Raw genomic sequence first — 26,137 nt, 5'->3', positions numbered from 1 at the left:
TGCAATATTTGGGTATCATGTATTTTTACTTGCTAAATCTGGCAACCCTAGTCTCAAAACATCAGTTACAAGATCCCACATATGATACTAGTTATCACTTAGGAAAATGGTATGCTGTGTTTCCTAGAAAAATATTACACTATAGTCTCTAATTATTCCATAGCACTCTGTCATATAATAAATTTTGTACATATTTCCATCTAAAATGATTTTAAAGTTAAAATGGCAGAATTCAAAAGGAGATTAAAAATAAAATATAAAAACAAGTTATCTATGATCATACATGAATACAATCTTGTCATTTAAATTTTTTTGTTTTATAATTAAATTTTAACTCTGATTTTGAGTCAGATACTTGTTCTGTGAGGTAGCTATAGCATATTTGATTAAATGTTCTTTCTTCTTTCCATAAGAAGTATAATTTTTAATTATTTATTCTAAAAAATTAAACCTAAATATACATTCTCATTTCAGTTCTATTCTGGAAACTCATTAACCTCCCTCCCTCTTGGCCTTTCAAATTAATCTAGAATAGGATAATTAGAGATTTGAAAACTGATAAGCAGTGAATCAAACTCAGCTTTAAAACATCACAAAAATGCTAAATTGCTAAAATAAGATTATTGTCATGCTTGTTAAACATTAAAAATCATTTTAGTTATATTCTAATTAAATGACAAGGTTTAAATCCTTAAACAGTTATATTACATTCCGTAACTGTAAACTTTGTGTTTGATTAAGGTTTATCCTAATTACTGCAAATATTTAACCACCCAATAAAAGTAAAAAATAAAAGGAAAAGTCAGGTATTACATTTACTATCTATGGAAAGTATCACAGTAAATCTAGGAACAAGTTCAAATTTTAAATAACTAACCTTTGTTAAGGCAGTAAGAGATTCTGGTTAAATAGTATTAATAATGTATATTTATATATAACATATCTATATCATTAATAAAATATGACTAGAGTATGAATGTACCTACATGTCTGATACTAAAGTTCTCATAGAGCAAAATAAAAATTTTGCATCTTTGTTTAAAAAAAAGCATCTGAGATATTCTTTAGTTGCCACAATGCCATAAATAAAAAATTTGAAAATAACTTACGTGATAATGATGAAAAGCAAAAATACCAAAGATTTAAAAATTCACACAAAACCCCCAAAAACCTACAGGAAAGCCAGAAAAATTTTCTCTAGCCATAGTTGTCCTGAATTATCAACAATTTCTTGCTCATACTTGTTTCTCTGTAGTGGATTGTGTTTTATGTTCATGTATAAGATTACCTTAATTTTACTTAATGTTTATATATATGTTTGTGAATTATATGTGACAATTAAAAAGATATAGACTAGTGACATTAGCAGTTGGTGATACTGAACTATGAGGATTAAGAGGTTATTAATCCAATCAGAAAAGAATAAATATGTAAGGCCAGAATAAAAGAACATGAAAATCATGGAAGGTTGAAAGATGATGAAATCCAGGACAGTGTATGTTAGGAACGGAAATGGTTATGTTGGGGGGAGTTGTTTGTTTTCCCACCCAGAGATTACTGTAATTATATTAATTTATGTTAACTGGGGAGATATCTAAATAACTAAGGAGAAAAAATGCACTTGCTTTTTTAGTTTCAGGATGTTTCATCTATTGATTCATTGATGTAGTCTAATAAGCCTTTCTCGGTATTTACTTCACTCCAGACAAAGTTCTGGGTTTTGAGACCTTAATGCTTTTGAACTGTGGTGTTGGAGAAGACTCTTGAGAGTCCCTTGGACTGCAAGGAGATCCAACCAGTCCATTCTGAAGGCGATCAGCCCTGGGATTTCTTTGGAAGGACTGATGTTGAAGCTGAAACTCCAATACTTTGGCCACCTGATGCGAAGAGTTGACTCACTGGGAAAGACTCTGATGCTGGGAGGGATTGGGGGCAGGAGGAGAAGGGGACGACAGAGGATGAGATGGGTAGGTGGCATCACTGACTCGATGGACGTGAGTCTGAGTGAACTCCGGGAGTTGGTGATGGACAGGGAGGCCTGGCGTGCTGCGATTCATGGGGTCGCAAAGAGTTGGACACGACTGAGTGACTGAACTCAACTGAATTGAACTGAACTGAAAATAGGTACACATGGATTCTTATCTAAGAGATCTACCCTTTTAATAGCTTAACTAGTTTTACAGGATATTTTAAAAACAGCAATTACATATAAAACCTATAAGAAATTACAAGGAGAACATACATGTACATCGTTGTCTGAGAAGGCGTCCCATTTAAGTAAAAGGAGCTGAATCTTGATTGATGAGTAGATGTCCAAGCAGACACGGTGGGGAGTGGATTTGTAGATGAGAGAGCATTCCAGAAGGAGAAAGGAATGCCAAAGTACAAGGGCCTGGGAAAAGTGGTGTATAAAGGAGCCAGCAATCATTGAATGGCAGGAAAGAAAACATGCAGGCAGGGTTTAAACAAAAAAGCCCTTAAAGCTAATAAAAATGTGAATTGCTGCAGCCAAAACAGAAAGCCTCTCAACATTCTTAAAGTGGGGAATATTACAGTCAAATGTTTATGGATGTAAATGTATTCTCTAATTATTTGACAATGGAAGTCAAACAGAAAAGTAGAGGGGTTTTCATTAATTTTGATGAATTAGAAAGAAATGCCTGGGTTCAGGGAATGCAAAGGAAAGCATATTTGTCTTCTCACAGAGAAAAAGCAAGGATCCAGAGTTTATACTTCACACATCTGGAAATAGTTTGCATTCCATCACCCTAAATCTTCCAAGAGTGACAAAATGTTTTGCAGCCAAAATGACTGCCTGGATGTTTCGTGGCTGATAACTCAATTCTAAGCATAATTGTGACAGAAAAAAAGCAGTTTTGTGAGCTGCTAAAAGAAGTCATTCCATCCCAACAACCTCAAGCCTCTGGTTCCATCAACAGCAATAAAAACCAGGAACCTCCAGAAAAGCATCGGACATTTTTTTTCTCATAAATTTTGACAAAGACAAATTAGGCTTATAAGGATCACTGACTGATATGAATCATATATAAGATTTATATATGATTTATGTAAAGATTTTGGTGAATATTTTTTAAAATAAAATACTGCTTCAGGGTTTCTTTTTTCACAGAGAGACATTCACAAGTAAAGTAAATCACTCCCTAGAAGCATCTGGTCTGCAACTCACAGAAATCGTGATGACACAGGGACAGTTTTAATCATGGCGTTTAAAATAACATATTTAAAGTGATTAAAGTTCTCATTGTTGCCGCTGTTGTTTACTGGTGAAGTTGTGTCCAACTCTTTGGGACTCTATGGACTGTAGTCCACTAGACTCCTCTGTCCATGGGATTTCCCAGGTAAGAATGCTGGAGCGGGTTGCCATTTCCTTCTCCAGGGGATATTCCGGACACAGGGATCAAACCCAGGTCTCCTGCATTGGTAGGCATTCTTTATCACTGAGCCATCTTAAAGGACACATACATTAGATCAAATATTTCCTATGCAAAAACAAGTTCTATTATATCTCAACCTACTAGTATTTTCAGTTATCATCTTTCACAGTGTCTACTTTTCATGTCTAAGTATCTTAATTTAAAAAAGAAAGCACATTTGTTTTTCACACCATCTCACAACTGTGAGATTGCAGATGCAATCTTTTTCCAATCATCCAGCCTCAAGACTTGAGAGCTACCCTTTAGCTTAGTCGCTCAGTCATGTCAGACTCTTTGTGACTCCATGGACTGTAGCCCACCAGGCTCCTTTGTCCATGGGGATTCTCCAGGCAAGGATACTGGAGTGGCTTGCCACCCTCTCCTCCAGGGGATCTTCCCAACTCAGGGATAGAAGCCCAGGTCTCCCACATTGCAGTCAGATTCTTTATCTTCTTTACTGTCTGAGCCACTAGGGAAGCCCTGAGAACTATCCCCGATAACTATTAATACTTCCTTTACCTTTTATTGTTACATTTAGAATTCTAATGCTAAACTTTTTTTTCCCCAAAATTTCTCTAATCCTTTCATTTTCATTCTCCATTGGGCCCATATTACCACAAAGTTTGAAACTGCAGTAACTCTCTGTTAGTACAACACCAAAAATTAAACCTCATGCAACAAATCCATGCTGACTTCATTCTAGTGTCCAATTTCTTAAGCCAGGTATTTAACAGTGAATTGGTTAGAGATGTTTACACTAGAATCAGATGCCAACATACACCATGGGCTGGCTCCCCACTATCTCTTGTTTCTCAATGTTATAATCTATAAAATGGGGACAGTAAAAATATCTATTTTAGTTGGCCATTGTAGGATTTAAATGCATTAATGTCTGAAAAGTTCTTAGAATAATGCCAGGAACATATTAAGTTCTTAATAATTGTTAGCTACTATTACTATCAGTATTATCATTAAATCATGTCTGAATCTATCCAAAACATGACTTTCAAACTAACTTCCAATATTCATCCTGGATTTCATTTAAAGATTTAGAAACCTAGAATATTCAGTTCATAATTTTTTGCTCTCTAATCCCATACTTTTCTTCATGAAAGTCTGTACTTTTTGTCTATCAGTTAAAAATCACATAGTGCTCCAATATTGGCCCCAAAAGAGAATTCTATAAATTCTTCTTAGATTACACTCTAAGATAGCAGTCCCCAACATTTTTGGCATCAAGCATTGGTTTTGTGGAAGACAAACTTTCCATGGACTAGGGTAGAGGAGGATGTTTTACATTTATTGTGCACTTTATTTCTATTATTATTACATCTCCACCTCAAATCACCAGCCATTAAATCCTGGAGGTTGGGGACCCCTGCTCTTAGGGATCTTTCCCAAAGATAACCAAAGCCATTTTATTCTAGCAAAGTAAGCTTAGAACATAGAATCATTGAGAACCATTGCATTTTGAGAGACAATGCTTAATACAGTTGAGAGTTTAATATCAATCACGAATATATTAGGTGAAAAAAAGCTAAATCTATTTTAAGATATCATTTCTTTCATAGCTGGGAAACAGCACTATAAATGCAGGAAAATTTCACTATTTTATAAAAAATAAGAAAATTTTATTTTCATAGGAGCCAAACATAAAAAGAAATAAGCACATATGATGCATGCAACTGGGCATCTAACAACTTAGTTGTTAGGCCTCTTGCTTTCCAGGAAAATAATCATATCTATGAGCCTCCCTGGTGGTTCAGATGATAAAGAATCTTCCTGCAATGCAGGAGACCCAGGTTCAAATCCTGAGTCAGGCAGATCCCTTAGAAAAGGGAATAGCTACCCACTCCAGTATCCTTGCCTGGAGAGAGGAGCCCGGTGGGCTACAGAACATGGGGTCATAAAGAGTCAAACACCAATGAGCAACTAATACTTTCACTTTCATGCAGAACTGAAGTGGAAGGCAGAAGACAAAAAACATAGAGAATCATAAAATCATGAGAATTATACTGCAGAGAGTCCAGTGAGTAAGCCATAAACAAAAAGTAAAATTTGAGCAGCTTTTTCAAGCATTAGTCAAAAGCGCTTATGACATCATTTTCTAGTTCTTTCTGACTTTGAAAGACAAAAGTATAAAAATATAAATATAAGGCTGACTGAGAGAATCAGGTTTACCAGATAACAGGATTTTAAAGAAGAAAAAGGAGGCAGGAAAAACTTAGAGCTTCTGTGTGTAAAGACTGATTTATGGCAGACATAGATACCTAGTATATCTTATAGAAAGACCCAATTTTCCGCACTAATAGACTCTACACTTACTTTGTGTGATAATTTTAGGGCATTTGTGTCTCTCACCCAGGGCTCTCAGAACTCTTTGGAATAACAATATCTTGCCCAAGGCCAGAATTTACTCTAAAGGGTTAGTACAATTGTCAAAATTTAGATAAAGTCAAATTGGATATGGCCATCTGTTTGTATCATTTTTAAATTTTTTTGACTTGAAAAAATATGTTCTTTATTTTTCTACAATCATCAAATATATTCTGCTGCTTTCTGTATGAAATACAAATCTGTTGTTCCAAAAAAGAGTATTCTTTGTCAGATTATTTTTACTGCTTATTGTACATAATCAATATCTTCACTCACTGGAAATGCAGAAGTAAAATAATGAGAATATGAAATGTTAAAAGTTATAACCATGCTTTGTGACTAACATCATTATGAAACAAATAAACTTTAGTATTTGCTGTGCATTATGCTTTTGGTTCTCTTCTATGCGTTTCATTGGTTTTACAGATGAAAAAGAAAAATAGTCATACTGTACTTTTAAAGCATATGTATTATGTGAAAGAATATATACTGCAGATGTAAAATAGTGATATATCATGAAAAGAACATTTGGAGTCTGATTTTTCTCTGGGAGTAAAAGAAAGCATAATTAGTTCTATTTAAACCCAGAATTTAAATTTTCTCCATACTCAGGCTGATGTCATTGTTCCAATTTTAACTGAATATATGGTTGCCTTGAACACTTAATGAGTGCTTCCTTTGGGCCAGGCACTCACTGCTTTAAGTATGTTAAATAATTTAATCTCCACAATGAGCTTTTGAGGATCTATGTCACAGATGAGGAAAATGAGTTCCAGGAAGGTTAAAGAAATTACAGAGGTCACACAGCTAGTAACAGGTTGGGTCAGTATGTGAACCTTGGCAGACTGGCTCTCTAACTGGAGCTATTAAGTACACCTCACTTCTTTAATATGAGGATCAGAATAAAGATCCACTCTTGTAATTTTGTAGAAAGCTAAGGGTCCAAAGGAAATACCTGCGTACTTTGAGAACAAAATCAGAAAATGATGTCTTGTGAAATTAAACTTTCCAAACTATCATAAAGTCAAAATGAATAAAATTAGTGATGCTTAGAAAAACCTGTCCTGAAAAGAATAAGACTATAGTATTTTTTAAGTACTTACTAAGGACACCACAGACCTTCCTGGAGGCTTGGGGGTAAATAATCCACCTGCCAATGCAGAAGACACAGGTTCTATCCCTGGGTCGGGAAGATCCCCTGGAGAAAGAAATGGTAACCCACTCCAGCATCCTTGCCTGGGAAATCCCATGGACAGAGGAGTTTGGTGGGCTAGAGTCCGTGGGGTCACAAAAGAGTTGGCTACAACTTAGGAACTAAACAACAACAACAATGACACCACAGTTCAACCAGGTGAACAGCTTCATAAAGAAAGAAGAAAACTTTTCATTGGCATTATAGTATGCCTGAGATTGGTTCATTCATTTTTTCAAAATTATTTCAAAGAAGGCTTGTATGAGGTATTATGAGGTATGGAGTGGAGGGATATCAATAACTAAAAATGCTTTTGCATGGTTCTAACACGGCCCAGAGTAGATGTCACTGAGATAACCAAAACTCAGTTATTTGATCTGTGCATGAAGCATAGTGTCCTTACAGAGTGAGGATGCCCGAAGTTGTGATCACCAGTAATAAAGCTGATCGGATGCCCTTTATACATTTTCAACCAGAGTTCTTATAGTATTTTCCCCTGGATATCTTCCAGGAGTACTTCAGTTGATTCAGTTATTACATTTGTATTTTAATTTTTGATATCGATCCTATTTTCACATCACTTTGATAAGTTCACGAGCCAAAATCATTTTCATATTTGGCCAGTCTTCAGAACATTCATATAATCTAGATCTAGGGCAAACAAAACTGAAGACCACCATGCCCACAATATAGCAGGTCTTCAATAATAAGTTTTCTTGAATGTGGGTCACACTGTTTGGGAAGACCTGTTTAAAACAGCTGGTTAAAAACCTTTTTACAGTTTTAAATGGCCGTGGCATTAAAGAACAGTATTACAAACAATAGGACCTATGGATGTCTACCCCTCAGAATTAGAAAGTAGTGGAAATATGAAAAACTTTAAAAGGTTTTTTAAAAGACATAGATTTAAAATTAATTTCAAAGCAATAGAATATGCCCTTTGTGAACTACATTAAATGTTTTTGTTTAAAGTGAAGGCAATATTCCCTCATACTAGATACCTTAGCACACTTTTTATGAGCATTTGAAATCACAATTTCTATGAAGAATTCCTACAAACATTCCTACAAAATCCCTCCAAACTCAAAATAATTTAAGTTCCCCAGGATGGTGTTTCTAGATTTTGGGCTCAGTTTTAAGCATGAAATGAAAATGAAATTATTCAACGTCAAGTATTTTCCTAAAATCAATTCTAAAGTAAACCTGCACTTAAAAATGTATACTTTTCTCAGTAACATTTAAATAGTCAATATTTTGTTATAACTGAGAAATAGTTATCTTCCCATCATTTCATAATATAATTTTTAAATGTAGATTTCTCAAATCTTCAGCTTAATTCAAGTTCAAAGGAGTTAAAATTCATTCCATTTTACCGAAAAAAGTTATTGCTACATTGTCTAATACTAAACCCCCTTTACCTATATAAAACTGAGTGGATTTATATAATCATAAAATACTTTAAAATAATTATAAAATTATGTACTATAACCTGAAATTCATAGAGCTTATTTTATCACCCTTGACTGATGAGAATAACTATCACCTTATTTCATCTTCTCATGCCTATATTAAATAGGCATTCAGTAGTAGCTGCTATTATTAAATCTAGCATTAATGTTTAGCTAACACAATTCCCCTTTATTTTTCCTTTCTTAAGTGTGTAATGAATTTATGCCTCCACATTACCATGCTAATGCTACATCTTAATTTACTCTCCAAAGTAATCAACCCAAGATATAATGATCTTATATAGCCTGTTTGCTATATCTTCCAAAATAATTAAGAAAGCATATATCACTACTAGGTTTAAGGAGAGTAGGTAACTTGATCTTGAATCACTAATGCTGGATGTTTCATTTTATTTGTGAGGCACGTCATAGTAACTAACACCAAGGGTTTTCCTTAAAATTGCTCAATAGAGGAAAATATAATACCTAAAGTAGAAAATTCTTATTATAAGAGAAACAAGCCAACTCAATGAAGAAAAGATCAATATTTGATGAACTAAGAGATTTAAAATATTTAAAATATCTTCATATAGATATTTGAAATCTATAGCTATGGGTTCTTTTTAAAAATTATTATTGTATAATAAGAAGTCTTAAATCTTTAAGTCATAATACATACATTTAATAGACAAACGCAATGGTATTTATTGCACATACATAAAATATACTAGACATTTTCATACTCAGATTTTGCATTATTTTCCCAAGTTTCCTTCTAAAACTATGATTTCTTAATTTCTGTTCCTAGACATTTAATCATTCATTGCAATTCCAGGTGTGAGAGGGCAAAAAAAGGATTTAAGAAACCAAATATTTCCTTTCCAAAATTCCAAAGTAGAAGAGATAAGAAGTCATCTATGTAGAAACAGGAAGGGAAGGAAATATATAAAAGCACAAGGCTTTCTCAACTGCCTTTCTTTTCTCCCCTAGTAAAATTGAGCCTCATGCCTTCACTCCTTTCAACCAGGCCCAGTGTTAGAAACGCGTTCTTCGGGAATACATCACAGGACTAGAAAGTGCTATTCCACCAAATCACAGTTGGCATATGCATACGTTTGTAGTTTGTAAAGCTTTCTAGGTAATGTGTTTTCATATCTCTCAGGAGCAAATACCAATGTCAGCGTCAGGATATTTACCATAGCATGTCATTTAAATCTCTCAGGATCAATATAGATCCTTTTTTTTTCCTTTTCTGCTCTCAATAAAGACAGATTAACTGATCGCTATCTTATCTGTGTCATATTTGTTTAAACACTTAACATTTGCTTTGTTACCGATCCCCTTTTCTTCTCAATTTGCAGTCCTTCAAACCTTTTAGACTCTCTTCAGATACGCTATTTTCCAAAATGTTAATCTCTTTACTTTATTAAGTATCTCCTTTAAGCATCTTGATCTCCAATTTGCCACGATCTTCTAATCGAGACTCAAAGAAATGTGAAACAGAGACATTTCAATTTTTCTACTCTGTTGTCATAATCTGGTATTCAAGTCAACATATTTAAATATTTGTTTCTGTAAAACACTGCAAAATTAACAGAAGATTATGTTTCAATAAGAAGATATAATGAGATATATCAAGCACTTTAAAAATATTAGATGTGGTAAGAACTCCGAAGATAGTAAGAGAAATCATATTCAAAGAGAAAATATCCTAAGTAAATTGTCTTTTTAGCTTACACACTGATATATTTTAGCTATATTTGCTTTCCCTATGTTATCAGAGAGAATAACCAGCTATTATATTCTAGTTAACTCAAGTATACTGCACTATTTATGCCGTGTCTGTCCAATATACATATCATATATTAATCAAAGTTTTAAAGTAAAGATGGGTTTCCATCAACAAACTTGATTTTAATCATGAATAAAATTAATTATAAATGCAAATAAGAGTTATGAGAAAATTATGGAAGTTTGAACAATGACCAGTGAAAAATAGCAAGAAAATTTTTAAGGAGAGAGAGTATTCCTGTGGTTATGCTAAACTTTAATAAACCTGCTGAAATAGTTATGGGTTAAACAGTAGGGTTTCTGGATTTGCTTTACAAAATCTGAATGAAGAGGAAGTATATTAGCTTTTGGATGAAACAAATTTGGCCGAGAACTGGTAATTGTTTAAGCTGGAGAATGTGGAGAGTTTAGTAAACTATTCTCTTTTTTGAATAAGCTTGAAATTATCCGTCATTTTAAATGTTTAAAAACATAACTTAGTAGAATGTATGGGTTCTACATAATATTGTTCTCTGTTACCACTGTTCTTATCAAAAAGACTGAGATAAATCAAGAACCAATATATACTCCCCCAGGACAGATCTAGATTCATGACCTCCAATGCAACCGTCTGATGAACAATTCTATGGTAAATAAAACTTAAAGCCACATTACTAGTCACTAGCAGGGGGATTAGTTCTGGCATCAGATTTATTAAAGATGAAAAGTACAATAATTCTATAGGTCAATCTCCAGGTTTTCTAGATATTTCTAAAAATAAACTGATAGCAACTGTCAAACTATCACATTAACTTTCTTATCTGAGGACCTACCACCATTTCAATTAAACCTACGTGGGAAATATTTTATCTTAAATACACCATCAAGTGTACATCATCAAGACATCTTGCTACGTATACTTTATCTACTGTTGCCATTTTTGACTCAAAAACTTCCTACCATACGTTGCCCTTTGAGACAAAGCCCAGCAGTGTTTAGTTAGGTATGAGAGAAGCGTCCTACCCTATTTCTTTACCCAGGATGATTAACAATATAACCCAGGAAATATACCTTTGATATTGAGTTTATTTTATGTATTACTTCTAGGCTTAAGTTTTCCTTATCTTTCAAAACACTTATTTTGGAAATTTCTGAAAAAAACATTTACAAATATGCTTTTTATGGAATAATACAGTAATTATCCAAATTTCAGCTGAAACATAGTTACTGGCATATATATAAATCTTGGAATATTTGATGACAAACTAATGTCAATTTTCTACTTTGTGTAAAATATACAGGTAAACATCCAACACAAGTGGTATTAGAATCTGGTGTGGGATTCTAGTCGACATCAACATTAAAGAAGAAAAAAAGCCCTACTGATTACAACATTTTTACAAGCAGTAAAAATAATGTCTTCCTTATAATATAGACATCTATTTTCTCTACAGAGTCATGGTTAATTTCGCTACATGATGTAATATGAACTGGTCCTCAAAAGTACAACTAGTAGTTTAAAAAAATAAAGGAACAACCAAACTTGTTCCTCTGATTGTCTCACTCATCTTTTCCTCCAAAATCACTACACTATCATGTTAAACAGCTTCTGATAATGAAGTAGCAATTAGTTAAATAAGTTTACTCTTATTTTAAGCATAATCCTTGTTTATTCTTTCTCTGGAAATAGATACAATTAAAAATTAAACTTATATTAAAAATATAATGCTTCTCTATGGGATACATAAATGCATAACTGTATCCATACAACAGAATTGTGAAAATAGGACACAGAAAATTTATTTATAATCACTTGTTGAACTCAATGACTTAAAAGCTATGCTTGATGATTTAGATAGCACTTTAAAGTACAGGTTATACAACTTTTATTCAAATAAAGTTCACATATAATCTTTTAATCCTTAGTTAAAAATAATCTATCTCTAGGAGAAAGAAGTACCTAGAAGTTAAGTGCCTAGATATAATGTATAAACATAAAGTTGTATATTGTATCAAAGAAATAAGACTGGATTTTTTTCCTGTAAATTTTATACCTTACAACTTGTTTTTATTCATGTCATTTTGTACGTGATTACATTTTTGGGTTAAATCTTTCAAATCTTCTATACTGTCCCCACCTAAACTGATGTAGGTTATTAGAAATCATTAATGCAGTAATTAGGGAGTCTTATTGGACTTTAATATAAAACTTCCAAGATTATTATTATTAATGTTATTTGAGAAGCATTAAGTGGATCCACGTTATGCTGAGTTTAGTCTTGACTCAGTAGTATTATCTAATCTTGAACAATGAACGCTATGGTCCAAAACACTTTCTAAACTGTCTAAATGATGCTATCTAATTTCTATTAAAAGGATATCAGAAGACGCAGACTCACTCAAAAAAAGTCTGGCACATTGAGTATTGAACAATGTTTAATGATATTTATAAGCAATTGAAGTTGTAAATTCCAGACTTATATACAATATCTTTATAAATTAATGCATTTAAATTTTGACCCATGATCTTCAGAATGATGAGGCAGGAAAAATTCCCAAGTAGATATTCCTTTTGATTGATAATTCTATTTATATTTTAATTGATAATCTTCCTTTGTTAGGCTCACGTGATGGACAAATGCTTATATGGATTTACTTCCAATGTACAAAATAAGAAAAAGGATGAAAATGATCTGTAATATAAAATGAGGTATATAAATAATATTAATATGCTAAATGTTAATTCAATAAAATGCAAAGTGTGCACAAAAAGAACGGTTTTATGTAAATAAAGAATCACTTACTAAGCAGTGTAAACATTGAATAAATATATAAATTAGTTTTATTAATTTTCTCTTCTGTATGTCCTTCAATATTTTATTTAACCATGTATCAATGAACTGAAAAATGTAATTAATAACACACAAATAAATACCTCCTACCTGGGAACTAAGTAAGAAGAATAAGTGACTGTAACAGAGCAAAGAATGGAAGATATACTAGCTTTAAAAAATGTGAAAGATGAGAGCTTATGTATGAAAGTTGCTAGTAAGTAAAACATGTAAAGTATTGTTTTACAGATCTGGCAAGAAAGGGGAGCAATTAAAATTCTAAGAGAGTTAAGAAATAAAAACAAATATATTTCTTCCTTAGGATATGAATTCAATTCTTTGAATAAATCAAAAGAAATTTAAAATCTTAAGGTATTAAAAAAAACATCATATTTCACAAAACAGCTTGGTTAGGTGTATTTCAGTATTTTGAATGAGTTCAAACTCTGTCTTCCCTCATAAAAGCTTATACACACTATTTAGAGATAAATTTAAGCAATTTAAAACATGTTTTATTAATTGAAAAAAGAGAGTTTGCCTGTTGTTCAGTCGCTAAATCGTATCCAAATCTTTTGTGACCCCATGAACTGTGACCCACCAAGCTTCTCTGTCCATGGGATTTCCCAGGCAAGAATACTGGAGTGGGTTACCATTTCCTTCTCCAGGGGATCTTCCCAACCCAGGGTCTAACCCCCATCTTGTGCATTGGCAGGCAGATTCTTTACCGCCGAGCTACCAGATAATTTGCCTAGAGATATCAAAACTATGTGTAGTTATTGTTTAGTTGTTCAGTCGTGTCTGATTCTTTTGTAACCTCACGGACTGTAGCCTGCCAGGCTCCTCTGTCCATGGGATTTTCTAGGCAAGATTACTGGAATGGGTTGCCATTTCCTTTTCCAAGAGATATCAAAACTATGTGTAGATGTGTGTGTAAATTAAAATACGATGACAGCATTAAAGAAAATTTGGTTACTTTAATAACACTTATTCATCCATTAATTCATTTCCCATCACATAATTACTTTGCACTTATAATATGCATAGTTGCATAATGAGTCTAAATATGCCAAGAGAGTATCGGTTACTAACTAGTTTCACCCAAAGGCACAAATTTTTAAATGACATGTTGTAAGAGAAGCACTGCTGTCTAAATAAGTAAAATGCAAATTGTCCACAGAAACTGTCAGATATATAGATTTAAAATGAACTGCTCTGTTTCATATCTGCACCTCAGAAGATTTTTATATCTTTCACTTTAAATCATATTAGTTACAGAAGATCATTACTCAACAACTAAAGGAGAAGAAACAATATAATCTTATAACATCTCACTTATCTAGAGTATAAGAAGGTTCCAGTCAGCTGATGCATCAGTTAACTGGAATAATGATATGAATTGTGAATAGATTACCATTTTTCAAAACAGTGCAATATTGTAAAATTCAGTGAACATTGAATTCTAACAGTAGATATATAGAGAATATGAACTAGATCAGGTTTCTTCTGATCTTGAGTTGTCATATGTTTCCTGCTCACAGAGTTGAGGTGAGTAAACTTTTTTGACTATGAGAGATTAATTTATAATTACAAAATAAAAGAATTTAATGGAAAAATAGAAAGACTGGTGTGATTCAAAGACCAGAGGTTTGTCACAAAGAGATAAACCAAAAAAAGTAATAAATTAGTTAGGCTTACAAATCTAGATGTATTTTTATGAAGATTAGTGAGAGAACAAAAATCTCAGAAATAGGATATTTTTTTTAAAGCAGTACAACTTGAAGAAAAAGTGAACAGAAACAAACATATCCATTTTAAAAAAAGGAAAAAAAAATATTGAAAAAGATGTCCATTCATTTAGTAATGTAAGGACCTAAAAAACAAAAATGTTAAAAAGGCCACATATAAAAATACCTTTTGTGGAATTTAATATTTGGTAAAGTGATGCTATGTTTATGACATTAGAGGAATATACAAATCCCAAAGAGAACACTATACAAGGATATAAGGGTAATCTGTACTGCTAAGAAAAGTCATTTTATTTTGAATTCTATATATGCTCCTACACAATCTTGACTTTACCACTCAGAGGGCAGGTTGAAATAATGAAAGGATTGGAAAAGGTGTGACTCAACAAAATATACTCTACAATTTTAAAAAGTTCTAGGTAGAAATAATATAGATACCAAAAAGAATTTTTCCTAAAATGATGGTCACGAATGAAAAGTCTAGGTTAAAGTGGCAGCAATATTTTAAATGCAGTGTTTCCAAATTCTGACATCTTTTCTTAACACTATGTTATGTATGATTTGGGTTGAAATTTCAAAAGGGCTCCAAAGTAGGCAAAAACAGGTCAGGAGACAGCTAGAGTGATTTTTTGACACATCTGGACCACTCTAAATGTTATTTGATATGAAAACAGAATCAATTGCAACACTTTTTTTTTAACACTTTTCAATAGATGGTTTCCTACAGTCCTAGGATTATAGAAAATTTCATGGATTTAGGATTTTCAAAAAATCATATCAATGTAGGCTTTTCCACTCTATTCGATATAATTTATTTTGTATGATTCCTTAAACAAATAAAAGAAATATTTCACAAATACAGTTTAGATGAAACTTCATTAGTCATTTATAAGTGTCTTCAATTCTTAGGGAACGATTATGTTTTTGGCAAGAAATCAACAGGTTTCCAAAACACAAATCCTTATATCTTTAGTACTGTATTGTTTAGGCTGATTTAAACTGAAAGATATACTTGCTTCCAGACAAAAAAAAATCTGGAGATAATGTTCAAAATGTGAAGCCAAAATCATGAGCAAGAAAGATTACAAAAATAATATTAAATGAAAGTGAAGTCGCTCAGTCGTGTCCGACTCTTTGCAACTTCTCTTTGTAGCCTGCCAGGCTCCTCTGACTCATTTGAAAAGACCCTGATGCTGGGAAAGATTGAAGGTGGGAGGAGAAGCGGACAACAGAGGATCAGATGGTTGGATGGCATCACCGACTCAAAGAACATGAGTTTGAGTAAACTCCAGGAGTTAGTGATAGGCAAGGAAGCCTGGCGTGTTGCAGTCCATGGGGTTCCAAAGAGTCCAACAGGACTAAGCGACTGAACTGAACTGAACTGAGGCTCCTCTGTCCACGGGGATTCTCCAGTCAAAAATACTGAAGTGGGTTGCCATTTCTTTCTCCAGGGGATTTTCCCAACCCAGGGATCAAACCTGGGTCTCATGCACTGCAGGCAGACTCTACCGTCTGAGCTGCCAGGGAAGTCCCCAATATTAAATATATTATTTTAAATATTGGGATTTTCTAAATTACATTAATGATATAACTTTTACCAGTTATATTCTTGAACTTAAATTACTTTTATGTTCCTTATTTGCTTGGACTATCTAGATTGCTTTATATTTAACTTACCGTGTCACTTGAAACACGTTAGTTTTAAATCACATGTTTACAGTTTTAAAGAAAGTATTGAATTCCATATGAAAGAATATAAGGAATTTTAAACTCCAGAGAATATTTTTATTTCATTTTAGCAAGTGTTGAAACAATTATTAACTTTTATTAAAAGTTAGTTATGTTTTATTATTCTAGTAAAAATTAAAGGTAAAGCTAAGCTAAAATTTACTAGCATTTTAAAATAAAATCTAAACACTGCATGACCATACTCTACATGTTTACATTTATTGTCTCAATCTTTCAGTGTATTCCTTTGATCCTTAATAGAGTATTAGAAATCTACAACATAACACATATAAGAGAAGACATGGCTGTAAAGCGCTCATGACTAATGATGTTAAATATTAACAGATAAGTTAAAAATTACTCCTGATTAAAAAGTTCCATTTCATTAAGTGCATTATATATATATACTCTTCATGGATCTTTTCTTATACATAGAAAAATGAAGAAATAAAATTGAACACAGGTTTTTTAGAAACACAAAGTATGTTTTTAAAACATGTATATACACACTTCTGGGTAAAAGTTGTTTTCCTCCAATTTTTAATTTTAACTCTACATTCAGAGGTGTAGAAATGGAAAGTTCTTGGGTGCAATGACCTCATTTGTATTATTAAGCGTATCACCATTTCCCTGGGATCATTTCTAAATGATAGTACTAGCTTCATAAGGCTTTTTTTTAGGGCTTCACAAAAGTAACTAAATATACAGCTACTTTTTTAACATCAAAATGTACATTATGTTCATTTAAAAACTAAATGTATGTTTAGCAAAAGTAAAACTGCTTTCTCAAGAATTATTTAAACACTCTTGATTTTTAAAAAGGTATTTAGTGCTGATTTTTAGTTTCTTTAGTAACATAAGGGACGTGCTTTTCAATTTAGATGATGAGAATATTTTCATTTCTGATGATACATGATACACATATTAACAGCTACCACTATGTGAATTTGGGGGCAAAATAGTCAGGAATGGATGGTTCTGATTTAGTTTGTATAGTTAAATTAAGCATAAATTGACTATGCTTATTAAGTCAGAGGCACAAGGTAATTTAAAGATAACTGTGTGTCTAAGATGACATTAATCACTGGAAGTTAAAAAATGTTCAGATATGACTAAAGTTATATGAAGAACTGAGGAGAGTATAAATAAAAACAGCAAAATAGCTAATTTTCTGCTTCTTTTTCATCCTGGTTACACTTTACCCCAAACCCTAAATTGTGAGCAATGTGAGCTGAGCTGACTAAAACAGAAGACATAAATTGCTACTCAAAATTAATTGATTATAATACACATCTGGATAATATGCAAAAAAATCTTAATTTTCTTAGTAAAATAATACATGCATTCTTTGATTTCTAGCAGTACATATAACTGATAACATATTTCATAATCCCTGAAATCAAGGATCTAAGTGAAAATACTAGACTCCTAAAGTAGAGACACTGGCATTATAATATATGCAGCATTAAAATTTTTATCAAATAAAAAATGTTACCATGACTTTTTAAAATTAAAAAGAAAAACTAGTCAGTAGAGAAAGATTTTTATAGATGTTCAAAATTTCAGTTCTATAATGTAAATGAAACTTCATCAAGGTTGGTATTCACTAAGAGTTAAAGAGGGTGAACTGATTTCTCACTATATTTAATGTAGAATTACCATGTAATATATGCTAACAGAAAATATTGTGTATTTATTTAGAAATACACATTTGAATTAGTCTGAATCACATACACTTTGAATTTTTGCCTTGACATTACTGATAATATACTTCTGTAGTGTATATTCTTACTTTAAGTGAAACACTAGTGAGAATATGTTGTTTTAAATTTGGAAACCTTTGGTAAGTAAAATTTTAAATCCAGAATTTAGTTTGAGGGGCAAAGAGTGAATTATAGTCCTTATTTATTAAAATTTGATTTTAAGCTGCTTTAAATCATAGTGTATGCGGATGTGTAAGTTAAACATTAGGACTTTAGCATCCAAATTACATCTATAAGATATTTTGTTAGATAGTTCAACAAAATAAGTATTTGTGCCCTCATATTTCATAGCTTTATAAAATGAAGCAAAACAAATATCAATAATTTATATTTATTTGGTTCTGAAATGCTAATATACTGTGTTATTCCTAAGTAATTTGAAAAACTGAATGCAATCCTTCTAAATACACAATTTGATCACTGTTGCTATCAGAATGGACGTATTCAATGGCAGATTCACATTTTTAATAGTAAGATAATAACTAACTCTTATTATCAATATCCAGAGTTGTAGTCAGATCCTTATCCTCCATATATTTAATCCATGACTTTCATATTTACATAAAAGGGCTAAATTCTTCTAGTTTTTTCTTCCATTTAAGTATTTTTTTCATCCCATTTCATAAGTCATAAAAGAAATAATATATCTGCAGTGGCTCATTTTTGTTTCTAATTTATAGTTCCATTATTTTTATTTTTTGCACTGGAAGATCAAAGTAAGAAAATGACACATACATTGGATTTGCTGTACAAGATAAAAATCATCTTTTGATTAAGTTTTTATAATTTCCATTCTTATCAAATATTAGTTGATGTTGTTTGATCAAAATATTGAATCATCAGTGGTATTTAACCATTAACTAAAAAGTAAAGATTCCTTTATAGCAGTGAGTAAATGGAATAATTTCCTTAGCAAGACCCTCAAATAAAATATACTAAATAATCCTAAAGCATTTGTTTTTCAGCTGATTGTATAAAATAATCCACTTAGAGACTAGGGTCCCCACATCGAAAGAGCTGAGTACAATGATCAAAGTCTCAATATTAGAAGAAGAACCTGTTGTTGTAAATAAATGAATAATATTGCTGTAGTGATATGCTTTCATCATGTAGTTCCTCTGATTCTGATAAGTGACTTGAATCCATGCCAACATATTACTAAACTACGCAAAATTATCAAACTGATGGCTGCAATGTATTCTGAACTTAGCCTAACATGTTTAATGTCTTTATGGGAAAAGGATGACTAAGCAATAATGCTGGTATCGATAAGAAAACAAAATTTCTCTGTGAATTGAGTCAAGAGATGTTTTTTCCGCCTTACATAAGCCCTTCAAAACACATGGAAATCAAGTAAACAGGTGAGCAATATTCAAAGGAAATATGAAGATCATTCAAAAAATGTTTTCAACAACATCAGAAGTTATGTTTGATTTAATATACCAACCCAGGAACCTGTCTTCCTGTTAAGTATATTCTTTTCTGTATTGTATAGTGCTGCCTGCATCCCAGAGTCACTTTTATCTTTGTTTTTGAAAACAACGTGAATTCTATTTTTACTAAGAAGAAGGGCATGTTGAACTTTATTTCCTGAAAGGGAAGACTTTGATACAGCCTTTTATGTAATACTTACTCAAATATGGTGGTTTGTAAGGCGCTCGTGTATTAGACAGCAGTCCATCCAGCTCCTTCCTCTCCAGGGTGCTGTGAAGGGCCTTCTCTTTGCCGAAGGTGGAGAAGGACCTCTCCGCCCCGGGCTGGGCTTCTGGAGTTTCAAACACTTCAGTGTCTGGAACAGAGTCCATGCCAGGAACATGCAGATTGCTACGATAATCAGCAGCCTGGCGTCCATCAGAAGGGACAAAGGAGGGCATCCAGCACCGATCTGAGTGGCCAAGTGCTTTACATTCCTCGGTGCAGTTGGAGAAGAGATCCATACCTGTGAGCAGAAAACAGAGAAGCTACGGATGGAGGCTTCATCAACATGACCAGCTGCTTGTGTCTGTGCTCAGTCGCTCAGTCATGTCCGACTCGTTGTGACCCTATGAATTGTAGCCCACCAGGCTCCTCTGTCCGTGAGATTCTCCAGGCAAGAATACTGGAGTGGGCTGCCATACCCTCCTCCAGGGAATCGTCCTGGCTTAGAAGTGAAAAATTACAGGCAATGTAAAGAGTAATAGGTAAAGGTATCTTAACAGATTTTTCTTATGTTAAGAAAAATCTGACAGGCTCCTGACAGGAGCCCCAAATCGCTTTATATTATTTTGTTAAGGGTAGGACTCTTGGCAAACAGGGTTCTGAGATAGATGCTGAACTTGTCAGGATGTTGAGGGAAAATATTAACTCTAAATTATTTAAATACTTAGAAAATAGTGAGAATCAATATTAAGAAAAAGAAAATCTGTGAAATTTGTAACAGAAAAAATAAAACCCAAGTGGAAAGCCTTCATTACCTGTAATTTCTAATGATGATAAGTCATATTTTTTTCCTTAGAGACAAAAATGGAAGAAATATGGGAAGCGTGAGTGATGATATTTAGATAATAAGATCTAGACATGAAATAAAAAGTGAAATTCAACAGACACATGGCATACATATGGATACACCAATAAATAATAAGAATAAAACAAGAGTGGCCAAGAGCATGCTTTTTTAGGATCTTAGAAAATGACTTTCTACAAGTTATTTTTCAGTGACACTCTTGTAGTCCATATTACTACAAACTGCTTATCATTTACCACTTAGACAAGCCCAGAACAAATGGCTGTAATTAGTGAAACCAAGGTAACCAAGTGCAAGGTGAGTCAGCTGCAGACGCTATTGGCGAATACCTTATTACTTGTTCTATATTGGAAAACACTTGTCCCAGACAACACAGAAATGTTTGCTTACTGATCCTAGAACACCAAGATTTCAAATGACACCTTCAAGTTTCATTGTCTCCTGTATACTGACAAGAATATTAAACATGATATTTATGACCCAAGAAAGCTCACTCAGTCTCTTAAGCAAAATATCATTTTGGGGCACTACAGAATACTATCTGTTATTGAATTTGATAACTAGCATTATGTAAAAAAGTAAGCACACAAACAAAAATCACATTTTAATGTGTTTCTAGACAGAGCAATGCATTTATTAAATATGTTTAAAAATAGGATCAATTAGAAATAACCAAAGAGTGATTATTCTGTACATCAGAAACTCTCAAATGCATGAAATGCCTGGTGTGAAAAAACCAAGGATTATTTTTTTAATCAAGAGAGTGTAATGAAAACACTTGTTTGTTTCTTCTATAAATATTAGGAGTGACTTGAGCTCTTGAGCAAGTTTTAGTTTGTAAAATCCTGACACACAATAATTTACTTTTTATATGCATATTTTAACAGCTCTTTATATAATACAAAGAAATAAATTTGTCATAATTACTAAGCCCCCAGATTATCCTCAAGTATTTTGGAGTTTAAAACAGTTAATTATGTAAATTGCTTAAACAAATAACACCAAACTTCTTATCATATATTAATCTCACGTTATAATGACTTTTTAAATTTTAAATTAAACTGTGTATAATGCTGGGGCTTTCCAGGTGGCTTATTGGTAAAGAATCTGCCTGCCAAGCAGGAGATGCAAGAGAGGGGAGTTTGATCCTTGCACTGAGATCTACTGGAGAAGGAAATGGCAACTCACTCCAGCTTTCTTGCCTGGGAAATCCCATGGGCAGAGGAGCCTGGCAGCCTACAGTGCATGGGGTCACACTGAGTCTGACAGGATTTAGTGACTCAACAGCAGCAGCAAGCATGTGTGACTAAATCTGACTTAGATTATAATAATCTATTGATAATTGTCATGCATAAACCCAGAACTAAATTACTGATCAGTGCATTATTGAGGAACATAAACGTGAGCTGAAGCTGGGATAAGGAATCAGACTAAGATCAGCAAGTGAAACAGGTCAACTATTTTCTAGACACCAGGGAAGTTATCTTATTCCTATAAGGAGATAGGGTATTAGGAAAAAAAAAAAAAAAGAGGAAGGGAAGAAGAATATCCCTGATGCACACTGACACAGCAGGTAACTAGAAGCTATAGAACCAGAGAGATCTGTATGTTGATGTGCTGTACTCTAAACACTCCCTATTTATAGTGTGATAAGGAATAAAAGGTCTTTTTGATAGATGGAGGTACCATTAAAATTCAATTATGGGCAATTATTTTAAAAATAAATTTATATCATATTAAATTTGAAGTTGATGGAAAAATTCAAATATTAAGATAGAATTATATTACCAGATCCTGATAAAGATGGGTACTAATGTAAAATTTGGAATTAATACAATTTTTCATCACATAACTGATAAAACCCTTTCAAATACACCTCATGAGACCATTAATAGTATTTCACATCTTTTTGAGCACTGTATCCAAGGATTCTTATAATTCTGAATATGATAATCACACAGAAAAGTTTTAATGATCTAGTCTCTGCATTATCTTTAAGATATTTGAAGGTACTTTTATGAGATGTTAGAAGGTACTTTTATTAGAACTTGTTTTCATGGCTAGTTGATATTCAATTGTGCTAAATTTCTTCTCTTGAAGTATATGGTTTTCTGCCTCTTTGACTTATTAGACACTAGTTAAAATTCCCTTAGATGATGAAATAAAGTTCTCCGACTTGAAAACCTGCACAAAAAAATTATCATGTGCATAACAAGAAAAGTGAGAAATATGATAAAGTTTTCTGTTGGATAAATAGTGTTACCTGCCTGGAAGGGGAACAACACTTGTATATAATGTTCCTCATAAATTTATGAGCTACTCCTTTTAAAGTGGGATCCCCATAGTGATAACACAGCTTTATGTAACTACAAGGACAGGGAAGATGGCACACCTTGTGCATGAGTATGTTTCACACGTTTTACCAACAAAACAAGTGTACTAATTTCTCATAAGGAAAATATCAGACGTAGAAACAATTTTTTTTAATCGCATAAAAAGTATATCAATAAATTTCAAATAAGTTTTAGAAATGTTCATTTACAAAAAATTTTTTTTTCCGTTTCATATGTATAGTTTGAGAACCAAATAACTTGTGCCCATTACCTGGCCTCACCTTAGGGAGCCACTGAAAGATGAAAATGGCTTTATCTTTTTTCATATATCACTAGTCCCCATTAAGTATATTATTTTAATGACCAGACAAGCAGAGGCATGTTTAAGTTTTGTGGTGGTCAGTGACTGCACAAAGGACTGGAATGCCAAGTATTTCAGTACATGGGACATTTAAAAATGCGTGTCTTTCACACTGCTTTTGGAAATTTTTAACATCTCAGGTTGAAGGCCCAAGAGAAAATAACTTCAACATCATGTCATTTCTTTTCTCATTCAAATGCCCTTATTTTAGAACCTGTGAGACTTGTATAGCAGAAAAGTACAGGCCACACCTGAGTTATGAAGTTTTGGTCATTCTTAAGAAACATTTCAACATACAGATTTTATTTGCAATTTCTTGTAATTTATTTTTTTCCACTTCTTGGAAATGGTCTGTTCTACATGGCACGACAGCTGAAGTGATAGACTGCCTGTTATATAGAGATATATTTAGACAAATTTTAAAATACATCTTTTTACACTAGCAAGTAACTTGATCCCTTATAGTCAGAGGCTGTGATATTACCACTGAGAACAAACTGTGATTTCAAAAATGTAATTATAGTCAATTTGTTCTGTTTTCTGATGAATTCAATACAACAAAATTACATGGACCTTTCTCATGTAACAAGCCTTCAAAAAATGTATTTTTCCCCAAATATGATAAATTAGTTAAAAAAATCAACACACATATTTTTGAGGAAATTGTAAGTCTTCTTTTAATTATTTAATACTGGAGAAATTAGAGATATTAACAATAATCACCAAAATTTCTGTAGTTTTTGGTTTGGTTTGGGAGCAGAGATTTTACAACATAATTCATCTATGAAAAAATCAAAACATGCAGATCAAAATTTTCTCACTACTAACATATTTCAATATGTTTATATTTTTCTCCATTTTATCTTAATATTTGTTTTATATCTTTTTCAATTGTAAATGTCTTGGCATTACCTAGTTGTAGCTCATATTTTCAGCAGAAACCTTAGCAAAAAGCTTTTGCTTATTCAGACTATGGTATAAATTCACCTTATTTATAAAGCCAGAAGCTAATTGCCAATATCTAAATTCTTATTGGAGTTAAGAAAGGGAAATTTTTAACTTTATGATAGGCCGAAAATTCTTATTGATATTGCAGTAGTAGTACAATGGCTTAATTTATTTCATGATATATGTTTTTCTACTAGTATGAAAACACTGACAATATAAATCACTTTTTAAATTTAGTCAAGTTTTGACCATGTGTCATGTACAAGTCTCCTAATAATTAGTTAAGAAATAAACACATTTAGAAGCTAACCTGTCTTTTAAATAAACGAAAAATTTAGAAGAAGAGAAATTTGAAAAATTTCAGGTAAACTATAACAAGTAACATTAACTTATGAGGGTTTTCTTCTTCAATATACATTTTAAGAAGGTCAATTACTAAAAATAAATTCAAATTTAATCTTAGTGTGCACATTGTGTACTTAATAAATGGGGTGGGGTGGAAACAACTACTTACAGCTAAATAGATCTCCTTAGATCTACCTCGGATAATACTAAAATGTTTAAGACTATACAGCTAAAAATGTTGTATCAGTATTTAAATCAGACAAAAACATCTATCTTTTAATCTAATGGTATTATAAAATTGAACATATACTAGTTTTAAGTTCACTTTGGCTTTTTTTTTTGCTATTTAAGCTGTGATTAATCAGTTTCTCCCCTTGTGATGGTTTATGCAAGCATTTACCACATCTCCTTGGACTTCTGCCATACCTAACCAATACATCAATAGTGTACTGAAAAAAACGGAAAGCACCTTGACAAGGCTATAGAAAGAAAGTACCACAGACCCGTGGTCAAGTTGAAGAATTCCACACATGGAGCCAGGTGCAGTGGAAAACTGAAAAAGCTTATGTGAATCTCTGTGCAGCTGCCTCCGTGTTTAAAGCCCTTCTGTGAACAAGATTGGTGACTGCAAATGGCTTAGAGAGGAGAAAAGCAAGTGGGGAGGAGGGAGAAAGAACAAAAAAGAAAACTGTTCATAGAAGAATAAATGGACGGCATATCCAAATAAATAAATACAAATTAATTTTAACACGGAAAATGAAAATGGAAATAAATAAAGACTTAGGAAGCTTAAACAGGTGAAGAACTAAGCTAAACAGTGTATACTATGTAACATGAAATGAGGTATAAACTAGAGAATTCAGAATTCATATCTTTTCAGTGTTGTTTTCCCATGATAGTCTAACTTTCCCCTTTAAAACCTAAAGCTGAGTGGGATTTGCTTATTAGCTCAAAAGTTTTTCATATCCTAACACTGGAAACAGATTCGCTATAAAGAATATTCTCTAAATATTGCCAAATTGGAAGATCATCCTGGTTGGAAGATAATCCTTTATTTCCTGGTTGTATAAGGAAATAAAGCAGATGTACCTGTTTACCTGAGATAGGCTTAACTTTTAGGAAATTAGCTCTAGCTACTTGGTGTGAAGTTTATAGTACACAACAAAGAATGGACTGGAAAAAAGTCATTAAGTAAAGGCATCTTAATTCTCTGCATTTAGGGTTTTATACTTTAAAAGGTAAACAATGTAAAATCATTTTAACAATAAAACTAGATATATTAAATCTGACTGCAATTCAGCACACAAATGTGTAATTATTTCTTAATACAAGTGTGTTAATACAATTCAAAAACAGCTAT

At 32.5% G+C, this 26,137-nt stretch overlaps 1 protein-coding gene across 2 annotated transcripts in view; it reads right to left on the bottom strand.

Annotated features, from left to right (window-relative positions):
- PCDH10 (protocadherin 10) overlaps positions 1-26,137 on the bottom strand; it is a 46,361-nt gene that overhangs the window by 12,258 nt on the left and 7,966 nt on the right. The window contains exons 4-5 of one of the 2 annotated variants that reach the window (XM_070386534.1): positions 19,921-20,226; positions 11,238-12,913 (exon numbers count right to left, since the gene is read on the bottom strand). In XM_070386534.1, coding sequence (XP_070242635.1) covers positions 12,873-12,913; positions 19,921-20,226 — 347 coding nt within the window. In that variant the 3' untranslated portion in view covers positions 11,238-12,872. Of the gene's footprint in view, positions 1-11,237; positions 12,914-19,920; positions 20,227-26,137 lie in introns of those variants that run through there. The other variant, XM_070386535.1, reaches the window with a different exon arrangement.

The sequence above is a fragment of the Bos mutus genome, chromosome 17 (genome assembly GCF_027580195.1).
Source record: "Bos mutus isolate GX-2022 chromosome 17, NWIPB_WYAK_1.1, whole genome shotgun sequence".
In the NCBI taxonomy this organism is placed as follows: Eukaryota; Metazoa; Chordata; class Mammalia; order Artiodactyla; family Bovidae; genus Bos; species Bos mutus.
This window is presented reverse-complemented; position numbering and strand designations above follow the sequence as displayed.